At 37.5% G+C, this 11362-nt stretch overlaps 1 protein-coding gene across 1 annotated transcript in view; it reads right to left on the bottom strand.

Moving 5' to 3' along the window:
* pkp2 (plakophilin 2) overlaps positions 1-11362 on the bottom strand; it is a 17531-nt gene continuing 6169 nt past the window's right edge. Inside the window, exons 5-13 of the mRNA XM_037695709.1 lie at positions 10772-10979; positions 8832-9009; positions 6239-6356; positions 5810-5971; positions 2779-2955; positions 2439-2592; positions 2162-2339; positions 1929-2004; positions 1-76 (exon numbers count right to left, since the gene is read on the bottom strand). Coding sequence (XP_037551637.1) covers positions 11-76; positions 1929-2004; positions 2162-2339; positions 2439-2592; positions 2779-2955; positions 5810-5971; positions 6239-6356; positions 8832-9009; positions 10772-10979 — 1317 coding nt within the window. The 3' untranslated portion in view covers positions 1-10. The remainder of the gene's footprint in view (positions 77-1928; positions 2005-2161; positions 2340-2438; positions 2593-2778; positions 2956-5809; positions 5972-6238; positions 6357-8831; positions 9010-10771; positions 10980-11362) is intronic.

The raw sequence follows: 11362 nt of genomic DNA, 5'->3' as shown, positions 1-11362 counted from the left end.
TTCGGTTCTGTTACTTCAGTGAATTCATGACCTTTGTTGTCCTTGAGTTGAATAATTCAGACTTCTTGATTCCATTCTGTTGAGAGAAAGAAAAGTGTTTTTATTTTAGCGTAATTCCTGTATGTAAAGTATTTTGATCACCATACGAGAGCTGATTGTTAAAGCTGTTTCACATCAGAAAGTGGAGTCATTTTCAAAGTTTAGACCTAATTACAATGACCAACCATAACATTATGAACACCTGCCTTGCACAGAGGTGGTCCTCTCGCCATGTTGGCACATCATCAGCTACGATCAGAGACCACAAAACATCTGGAATTGCCCTGAAAGCATCTTTTCACCTCTTTGGGGTGGAGGTTTTAATACAACAAGATTTTTTAGCATAGGGTTTTGTTTTTATGCTTAAAATGAACAAATTTAAAGAACTTATGTGACCTTCAGGAGCTTTATTTTTTTAAGTTTTTTTTTTTTTTTTTTACACTTGCACCTGCATGCAAATTAATTTCCTGACAGCACTTTTCCAGTTGGACGGTTTTGGTCGACATTACCAACCGCCTCCTTCAGAAAGAAAAGACGAGTCAGAGCATCCTAGCGTGTTGCTGCCATGGTAGTTTATTTTGAAAGGATTATAAAGTGGAAACTATGGTCAGAGATGAGCTCAGCGTAACTGTCATACTCCACGCTGATATTCACAGCGAGCAGAATTAGCAGCAGGCTGGGATTACCTGAATAATTACTGACAAATACAGAGTTTTTGCTTCAAATATCTATCTGTACTGACATTTTCCCAAGTTTCCTGAGAAAATGTTGCGCTCTGGATAAAGCAGACGTTAAAAGATCAAATGTTTTTTGCATATTTGCATTAAGTTTGGCCGTTGAGCTAAAATAAACACTTCTTTGGACAGACTAACCTTTAGGTGGCTGCTCCTTTAATATTCGTTCCTGGCCCCTCTAACCTTCACAGTACAACATGTATAATACTAAAACTTGTGTCTTTTTACACGTTGTTGGGTAAGTGAGTCCATGAAGACAAAGAAAATACTTTGCTTTGTAGTTTTGGGGTTAGGAGAAGGTTAAAATAAAACAAAAAATGACTTCTTTTTTTTTTTTTAATTGTACACATTCTCAAAAGTTGTAAAGGGACAACAGATTTTGCAAACAATTTGTTCCCGATTATTAAAATTTTATTTTGTAAATTTTCCAAATATGTCTTTGTTTGTACACTATGGAGTACCGTTTGTAAAGTTACACAATTGAACATTAACAGCAATATTTTGGTTTGTTTAACCTTTCATAGGATTTTTTTTTTTTCAAAATTATATTTTCATCATGTTATTCATACATTTATAAATGTCATAGTTCCAAACTAAATATTTAATTTACAAGCTAAATATTTAGTTTACAAACTCAAAACTTAACTTGCAAGTTAAATATTTAGTTAGTAAACTAAATATTTAGGTGCAAATTAAACATTTAATTTCCAAGATAAATAATTATTTTCAAAACTAAACATTTAATTTCCAAACTAAACATTTAATTCCTAAACTAAATATTTAATTTGCTAACTACGCATTTAACTGGGAGCTAAATATTTAGTTAATATGCAAATTCCTTGGCGAAAAGCAGAAGTGGACTATTAAAATAGAAGCCGAATCCATGTGGCATAACATTCGGGGCGGATCCGGTGCTAAATATTTAGTTTGGAACTATGACATTTATAAATGTATGAATAACATAATGAAAATATGACTTTGAAAAAAAATAAATTATAATTTTTCTTATGAAATTCTAAATAAACCAAAAATACTGCTGTTAATTTCTGACTGTGTAACTTTACAAATGGCACCTCATAGTACACAACGCAGAAAGACAGTGCCGCAATCGTTTACTGAAACCTTCGACGCAGTGCGGTACATGAAGGGACTCACCTTCTTCAGGGCCCACTGGGCTTCACTGTGGACCCACATCGTCTGCAGCAGAACAGTCGCCGTCTTACCTGCTTGACTGGACCCATAAGAAAGAGACAAACGGTTAAGCTGGGTGAGAAATGGTTTTGCACCGGGACTATTTTGATAAGTAAAACTAGCTAATAAATAAAGACTGAACATTAAAAGAACTTGGAGTTGTACGAGAAGAGTTTCTTGGCCGTGGCGAGACGGACCTGTTGTTTTTGCTGCTGTGGATGATGGTCGTCAGGGCGCCCTGGTTGACGATGGCTCTGGCGGTCCTCACGTCACTCTGACTCAGATTAATGAGGATGTGGAACAGATTTATCAGCTCCTCGTTGGTCAGGTCGTCGTAGACCAACCTGTCCACTATTTCTGTCAACATCTGGCTCGCTGCAGGTTCAACAAAAAGTTAAGTTTGGTGCAAGGCAAAGTACAATTCAAAAAGGAGGCTATTACTAAAAGGTATCTGAAGCTCGAGCGTGAAGTTACCAATGAAAGGACGCAGTTCGTGGTGGCGAGAGAGGTTTGCAGTGAGGGAAATGGCCGTCGTCTTTAAATGACTGCGTCCCTTGTGTAAGATGTTCTTAATGAGCTTGAGTCCGTTTTCCTTCTGAAATAAAGTGACGGCGATGGCTTTGGACACCTGTGAGGGCGCAGGAAACCATTTAACATTTGCTCTTTTCAGTGCAAGCAACAAGAAACGATTCTTAGGGACAAAAGTAATCGTGACCATCGATTGAAAAAAGTTCACGTTTGTGTGCCTGACTGTGCACTTATTGGCACAAAGCAAAACTCTGAACGAGCGCCAATTTCCAAAGTCCCTTCTTACCGCTCCGTTTTCAGCCGTGATGTTCAGCAAGGCCCCAAAGGCAGCTTCCTGCGTGAGCCGCCGCTTGCTGCAGACCACCAGCGACACGTACATCCTCATGGTGATGAGGCTCCACAGCCACTCTGCGCCGTGCGGGTTGGGGTTCTCCTCCAGCGGGAGGCGCTGCTGCTCCACATCCTGGGAGGAGAGGATTCAGAGCTGCTCATTTCAGGCTGGTGGGGTCAGACGGGGTAACCATGAAACAAAGCAGCCGCAGAGGGTTTCCACAAGCGCGTGTCCAGCCATACAAATGCAGACATACACCTTTATGCATGAATATGTTATATGTATATAATAAAGTGGCATACTGTCTTTTAAACCTTTTCTTCTTCATGCAGCTAAATTTCCTGCAAACATCTCAGCAAGTCGCAGATTTCACAGATTTCTTTGTTAGTTTGTAAATAAAACAAAGTTCATGCTCAATAATCCAGGTAAAAAAATCCAACAATGTTCAGTCAGGTCATCTGGAAGATTTCTTTTGTTTATTTTTGAGACGTTTCGGCCTTCATCCACAGGACTTCATCAGTCAGTTTACCTGGATTATTGAACATGGACTTTGATGTTCTGAACCACTTAGGCTGTAGCTGCCTCAGAAGAGTCGACGGGGAGAGGGCGGGCCCCAGAAACCATCTTATCACCAGCAAACTGGTTGGTCCACTATGCGAGTGTGCTGCTTGTGGGGCTAAGTTTGTTGTGGCTCCTTGGACTGATGAAGTCTTTTGGATGAAGGACGAAATGTCTCAACAAAAAAAAGAAAAAAAAAAAAAAAAAAAGAAAATTCGGCCAAAGACTGAGAGCAGAGCTTCTATTTACACCAGGAAGTTGCAGCAAATTGTGAATGACAGTAGATTAGAGTTTCTCAAAATTCTCGCATGCATTTTAGGCATTTTAAAATAAATTGCAAGACCAGTACTACAGTTCATTTTAAAATAAATTGCAAGACCAGTACTACAGTTCATTTTAAAATAAATTGCAGTACTACAGTTATGGCTGGATCTCATCTAGAATGATAGAGAGCTGAATATTTGCCACGCCTTTATTTTCATTTAGATTTCTGCTGGTGTGTGAGAGCTTGTAGTATTTGTAACTTACTGTGTACCGTATTTTTCGCCGTATAAGTCACAGTTTTTTGCATAATTTGTATGCCCTGTGACTTATAGGCCAAAGCGACATATTTATGGATTTTTTTCCCCATATTTATAAACAAATTTTCGGCTGAGATATGACCGTTTTCATTCACCCTGACTGAAAAAATTTGAACACTACCATTTTCAGCCACTAGATGGCAGCAGAGTAGTAAGGCATGCCGTTGTATCATATAACAGGCAAAAGTGGCTATTAATGACACTATCAGCTCGCCATGGTCTGCCACCTTTGTCCAGCTCGCTTAGAGCAAACGTCAAATCAGCTTCATTTCACTGCGCCGCCCCGGTGAAATGAAGCTGATTTGACCGTTAAAGTGCATTAATTATAATGTCGAGCAAACAAATAATTGTTTTTAAGCATTAATCTTGTTAAATTCTTGTTAAAGTCCTCCCCTGCATGCTCCTGGGGCCGCCATTTGGCAGCCAACTGATTTTTGGCACATCGGCCCACATTTCCAGGTTGTCAGCGGTGACACGAAACAAACGTGACGCGTCAGCGGTGACGCATAATAGATGCTACGTATATGGCAAAGCGACATATTTATGGATTTTTCCACTTTATTAGACATATTTGGACTGATGCGACTTATAAAACATGCACAGAATTTTGTGAAATAAATTGTTCATTATCACTCAACTCTTTAATTTGATTTAACGTAAAGTCAAAGTTCCATTTTAATGAAGTAGTATCAAAGACTGAATGCATTCCAAATAAGCAAACCTGCATTATTTTGCGCCTGCCTTAAAATTCTAAATTACTTATTTTTTTCCCCTAAAAATAGTACAACTATAAGACTGTTCTACTTTATTTAGATTTACACAGCATGCCAAGTTTTTTCTATATCAGGCTTGTAGTTTTTAAGCTCAAATTTGATGTTCTGCTTGAACTCTTAAATAATATCAGAGCCTAGATTTTAAATTAGAGCCATTAGGAAGTCGTTTTATTCAGTTTTTGTTATTTTAAAGTAGTTCTAAGCAACATATAAGTGGCATTTGTTCTTTCAGGGGTCCAACAGAGGCAAGAGAACACAGCCAGTACGGAATGCTATTTAAATTCTTTTTCATTATTATTACCGTATTTTTTGGACTATAAGGTGCATTTTACAGATTTTAGAGCACCACATAAAATCGGTTCGAGGGCGGTAAGCACAACCAGAATTAATACATAAGGCGCACCGGATTATAAGGCTCACTGTTGATTTTTGAGAAAATTAAAGGATTTTAAGTGCGCCTTAGAATCCGAAATATACGGTAATTATTTTCTTTCCATTGCATAAATAAGTCAAGCTGCAGTTGAAACGGTAATGTGTTTTGGGATGATATTACGGGAACAGGGTGGTAGCTCATGCTTATATATGCAAACTCCAAAAAAAATAAAATTATGTAGCGCAATTGTTGAACAACAGTCTGACTTGCCCCCAAAATTGCAACTACTGCACGAGGACACTCCCGAGATATTTGAGTAAAATAGTAGCGAACGTGGAGAATTTAACCCAATTTCCACTGGGAGTTTGTGAGACCTTCGTGATGCATTCATGCAACGTGCATAAAACACATCGCAAGTACAACTTCAGTGAGGTTGCAACTGAAAAAAATATTTTCTTGCAATTCTGCCAGTTTTATGTCTCCAAAAGTCGGTGATAGCATTCCTGCAGAAACAGGTGAACCTCACAAAGCTGTAATCCATCAGTTGACTTGGATATTCCTCACCCACTAATGTAGCTAAAGAGGAAGCTGACCTTCAAAGAAGCTCTTTAAGCATGATTAACGGATATCCCTCTCAAACATTAAACCACAAAAGACATCTTCTGAACTTTTAAAGGGGGATTAGAGTGTGAAGGGATTACCTGTGAGATTTTGGCACTGCGAGGAGAAAAGCAGCCCACAGACGTCCGCTCAGGAGCCGAGACTTGTCGAGATTCTCTGGGGAGTTTCACGTGTTGCTGCGAAAGCTCGAACCCAAACTGAAAAGTCAGGTTGTTCAGGATGCAGACGCAGTTCTCCGTGGACTTTAAGAAAGAAAAAAAAAGGAGTTAATTCCATCGAAGCAAGCTGGTTAAACACAAGCATACATCACTCAGAGACTCTGGGGAACCGTAAACATTTGAAACGATTCACCCATGTCTTCTTTGAAAAGTACGGGATAAAAGAGAACGAGAAGAAGCAGAAATTCTAGTTTGTGAGTATTAATGGAACGTTCATCACTCATCGTGAGCATTGTCATGTAATCTGTGACGACAAAATATTTCCTCTTAGGCTTATCCCATTGGTCTCACCTCATCATTGGTGTTCTGGTTGGCGACGGTTCCTCGGATGTAGTAAACAAGCGAGTCGATGAGGTTCTCACACACCCTCATAGCTTGACGGACGTCTGGGCCAGCAGAGCTCAGATTTCTGCACACACAAAGGAATGACTGAAACAAAGCGTGGGTGCTTTTAAATTAAATCACTTTAAACCCAAAAATGTTGGTACGTTATGTAAACTAAACAAAAACAGAAGGCAGAGATGTGAAAATCTCATGAATTTATTTTAATCACAATTAAAACTTGGGGAAAAACAGCTAAAATTAGCTAAAAACATGCTGAAATGTAGCTGAAATTGAAGAACAAGTCTAAGTTAGCAGAAGAAAGCAGAAATAACACATATTTGCTGAATTAAATTAAAATAAGCATAAAAGAGCACACAAATTAGGACATTAGCTAAAAAAGCTGAAATTAGCAAAAAATACTGAAAAATATCTAGCAAGAACGCTAAACTACCAGAAGGAAGTCGAAGGAGCTGAAATGAGCTTAAAAATAAAGCGGAATTACCTGTATTTAAAAGCTAAATTTAGCACAAAACAGTTAAAAAGTACCGGTAGCTGAAACAGCAGAAAAAGCTGAAAATAGAAGAAAAAGCTGAAAGGAGCTGAAATTAGCACAAAGAACATAATTAGGCTGAATGTAGCAGAAATTACTATGAAAAACTTGAATTTATTTGAAAACAAATTAATTAAGCTGAAAAATGCTAAAATGCTAAAAAAAAAAAAAAGTAGTTGAAAAGGTAGAACTAGCTTAAATTAGCAGAAGAAAACAGAAATAACATGTTTGCCCAATTAGACTGAAAGAAGCAGAAACGAGCACAAAAATGTAGATAGTTGAAAAAAGCTGAAATTATCAACAATAACAAAAATAGCTGAAAAGTAGCTAAAATTTTCTGAATGAAGCTTAAAGTACCAGAAGGGAGTGCAGAGAGCACATTTTTGCTGAATTAGGTTGAAAAAGGTTGAAATAATTGCAAAAAATGTGGAATAAGATGAAAAAGCTAAAATTAGCATACAATCAGCTAAATAGTAGCTGAAATAGCAGAAAAAGCTGAAACTTGCATAAATAAGCTGAAAGGAGCATAATAAACTGAAATTAGCAGAAAGAAATTAGAAGCCACATTAAAATGTTGTAGTTAGCAGAAAGAGTCTGAAAGGATAAAAAAACAGCTGAAATTAGCTGAAAAAAGCTAAAGTTTGCACAAAGAAGTTGAAGCAGAACAAAATGTGAAAGGAGCAGTAAAAGGTTGTAAACACATCTATAGATCTGAAGGAGGTAAAATGAGCTCATTTCATTTTCTATGAGAAAAAAAGTGGCTAAATATTTCAAAAAAAGCTAAAGTTGCACCAGTACCAAATGTCATAGCGCCCTTCTCCTGAATGAGCTGAACTTTTCGATATAGGATTTGATGAAATGGCACAAAAATTGTGGAACGAGAAAGATGCCGAAAAATGTACGGAAGAGAAATGGATCACAAAAGTGAACATGAACATTCACGCAATAAGTGAAATACTTAAATTAAGAAATTGCTGCAGTCTGGATAGGAGCAAATATTGTGCTAAAACCTGTAGTACTTTTCTGCATTAATGGTGCCTTTCCAGATATGGAAGCTGCTCGTTCCAGAGTCGGTAATGCACCCCCATATCATCAGAGAGGCAGGTTTTGAACCATAAGCTAATAACAAGCCGGATGCTCCCTCTCCTTTTTAGTGCAGAGGACGTGGCGTTAGAAGTTTTCTAACTAATTTCAAATGTTGCCTCGTCTGACCACAGAGCAGTTTTCCACGTTGACTCCATTTTAAACGAGCTTTGTCTTTGCACGATAGAGCTTTAACCTGAATTTGAGGATGGCACAATGGATTGTGTTTACAGTCAATAATTTATAGACAGTTTTCCTAACACTGGTAAACCTCTTCCCATCTTGACTTCTAAAATGTTCTTTTACACCCAGTCCATCAGGTGTTATTTTTTTAAACAGCTGGAGGAGAATGGCTTCATCCTAAAACATGTAACGGCACAAGAATGCACTCTTTTATATTTAAACACAAGCAGCAATCATAAAATTATTTCATAATGAAAATATGTGAAGAAAATAAAACAGAAGTGAAAAACGACTCATTGTTGGAGCTCAAAATGAACTCTAACGTGGGTGCAGTGAGATTTCAGCTAGCTGTGGGGAGAAGAGCGAGCTTGTTGAATAATTTAACTTTTCTGCTGTTTTTTTTTTTTTTTGCTACCGGCTCCAGTCGCCTGGGGAGCGCTGCTTCTGCTGCTTTGTCAACACACACGCAGAGCTGCGTCTGAACAAGACGGAACGTAAATCCACGATTCACGCTACGAGCTCATGACAGCTGGAGCAACTTTACAGTAAACCTTATATAGTACACAGCATACCCACAAAATACTAGTCAGTATTTCCTGATTCTCTTTTTAAAGAAGATTCACAGAAAGGTTTACAGTGTTTACTTAACCACCTTTGACACTAATCATAAATCATGACTTTTAAAAAGGAAAAGAATAGAAACCCTGATCATTTGTAGATGCATATGTTTAACCGGATACGTACCGTAGGCAGCCTGTGGCGTTGTAGAAAGCATTAGCATCAGCAAGAAGCTCGTCTTTTGGGTTCTCGCCTTCCAAAATGCCAGAGCTGGGCACCAGGATTGACTTGGTTAAGACGCATGCAGTGTTTTTGGGGAAGCACTCCTTTAAAACGTCATGAGAGGAGAGGTTCCACATAAGACCTAAGAGAGAGGAGAATATTACCGTATTTTTCGCCGTATAAGTCGCACCTTTCTGCATAAATTTCCAAGTCCTGCGACTTAAACATCAAAGTGACTAATATATGTGTCCCCCCCCATATTTATAATCCAATTTTTGGCTGAGATCTGACAATTTAATTCATTCTGACATGAAAAACACTGAACACTACCATTTTCAGCCACTAGAGGGCCCTAAAGCTATATGGCAAGCCAAGTGTCTCATTAATAGGTAAAAGTGGCTATTAATGAGACACTTGGCTTGCCATACATAATTATGTTAATTGATTTTTAAAAATAAAACTATTCTATATACAATATACAAATATACAATCACAAATAAAATGAAAGGCAGCAGAAAGAAGAAAAAAAATCTTATATCTGCCCCATTTTTTTTTCCAAACAATTAATCCAAGCAATAATAATTGTCAAATAACAAAAACAAAATAAATAACTCATTCTTGAGGAACAATTCATACAAATACACATTAAGCTATTTCATTTTTTTTTAAACAAATCAACTTTGATTCATTCTCTTAAACATATACATTGATCTGGCGTTTTTAACATCACTCTCCAGATTATTCCATAATCTAATTCCTTGGATTGAAGTAGACCGTCCCTTAAAACTAGCTCTAAATTTAGGTTTCACAAATATCTCTATCCCCTTAAGATTATAACATCTCTCTCTTTTAACACAATTTAATTGGATATTTAAAGGTAATGTAATATTATGAGCCCTATACATAACTGATAAAATACTATAATCTACCAAATCGTGAAACATTGAGCATTGAAGCCACCTTCGTCTTGCGTTAATCTTCTAGTTAAAGTCCTCCCGTGCACGCTCCCAAGGCCGCCATTTTGGAAGCCAATCGATTTTTGGCACAACACCGGCCCACATTTCCGGGTGGTCAGCGGCGACACATAATAGATGTGACTTATATGGCGGAAAATACGGTAACAAGTATTATTAGGAAAGGTATTCATTTCTGAATTTTACCTGAGCTGGTATTGTATTTAAATTAAAACATGCACTCCTGGTTATATTTGTTCTTGATCTAATAGTTGGTGGAGTTAAAATATTAACTAATGAATACTTGGAAAATAAATACTTTTTTTCAGTTTTTTATAGTTTGATAAAATAACAAAATAAGTGCTGAAAGCAATGATGTCGGTTCCTTTAAAGTCAAAAGTTAAGTTTTTGGCAAGTTTTATTAGTTTTAAAAGTTTTCTCCTTAACGTGCGTTGCTTTTTTTATGATTATGAAATTATATTTTTGCAGTGGTTTAATCAGTGTGACATTTCTGCAAAAAAAATTTTTTTTTAATTACCCTTACAGCAATCAATTGCAGAAGCAACTGATGACTCGTTCAATTATTACTTTCTTTTATCTTCAGTTGGAGCCATTCTTTCAGTGTAATGCTGCTTATGCTCCTGGCTGCAACTCAAGTCACTATCATTCCATTAAACGGCAGAACTTGCTTATAAAACAGGTCTATTCAACTAAACTGCTCAGGGCTCCACAGTTACTGAAAGCCAAGAGCTTATGGGCCAGAAATGCAACAGTTATTGTCATTAATTAAACTTGTTTTACCGTTTAACATCTAGTTTTTATTAAGGATTAACCCATTGTTGGTCTGAACTGAGCTCACCAGTGGGCCTGATTTGGCCCACATCCTTTAGATGTTGATTCCAAAAGTGGAGTGCAACTTTTAACATATGTGCAAAATCAAAACATACTGACCAGTGAGCTGGCATCTCGTCTCCATATCGATGCTGTTTGTCAGCGTGTTCACAATGATGGCCAAGCCGTCACAGTCCTTGACTTCCATCTTGTTTTCGTTGTTGTTGTAGACAACGTTACGCAGCGCTCCAGCAGCAACATGCTGCACCTCTTCGCTGTCGTTGTTAAGCAGCTGCAGCAGTTTTTCAATCCCATGCAGATTATACACCTAAACCCAAACGAGGATTATTTACTGACAGCTTCACAAACTAACACATTCCAAACTAAAAAGGCCAAAATAAATGCATGTTCCCCCCCCCCCCCCCCCCCCGTAAAAATAAATTGTGAGTGCCGATTGAAGAAGATAAAACTGAGTTGTTGAAGTCAAAAGAAGCAGAACACCAGCATGAACCAACAGTAGCTAAAAGCTAAATGTAGCAAAACAGTAAAATTAAAAGTAGCAAAAGGGTAGTTGAAAGCTAAAAGTCGCAAAAAGCTAGACAAGCTAAAAGCTGCAAAGGCTATGTAATAGCTAAATGTAATAAAAAGCTAACTAAAAGCTAAACATAGCAAAATGCTAGCTAAACGCATCAAAAGGATAGCTAGAAGCTA

The sequence above is a fragment of the Nematolebias whitei genome, chromosome 22 (assembly GCF_014905685.2).
Source record: "Nematolebias whitei isolate Nwh7 chromosome 22, NemWhi1, whole genome shotgun sequence".
NCBI lineage: Eukaryota > Metazoa > Chordata > Actinopteri > Cyprinodontiformes > Rivulidae > Nematolebias > Nematolebias whitei.
The sequence above is the reverse complement of the archived record's forward strand: the minus strand, read 5'-3'. Positions and strand labels throughout refer to the sequence as shown.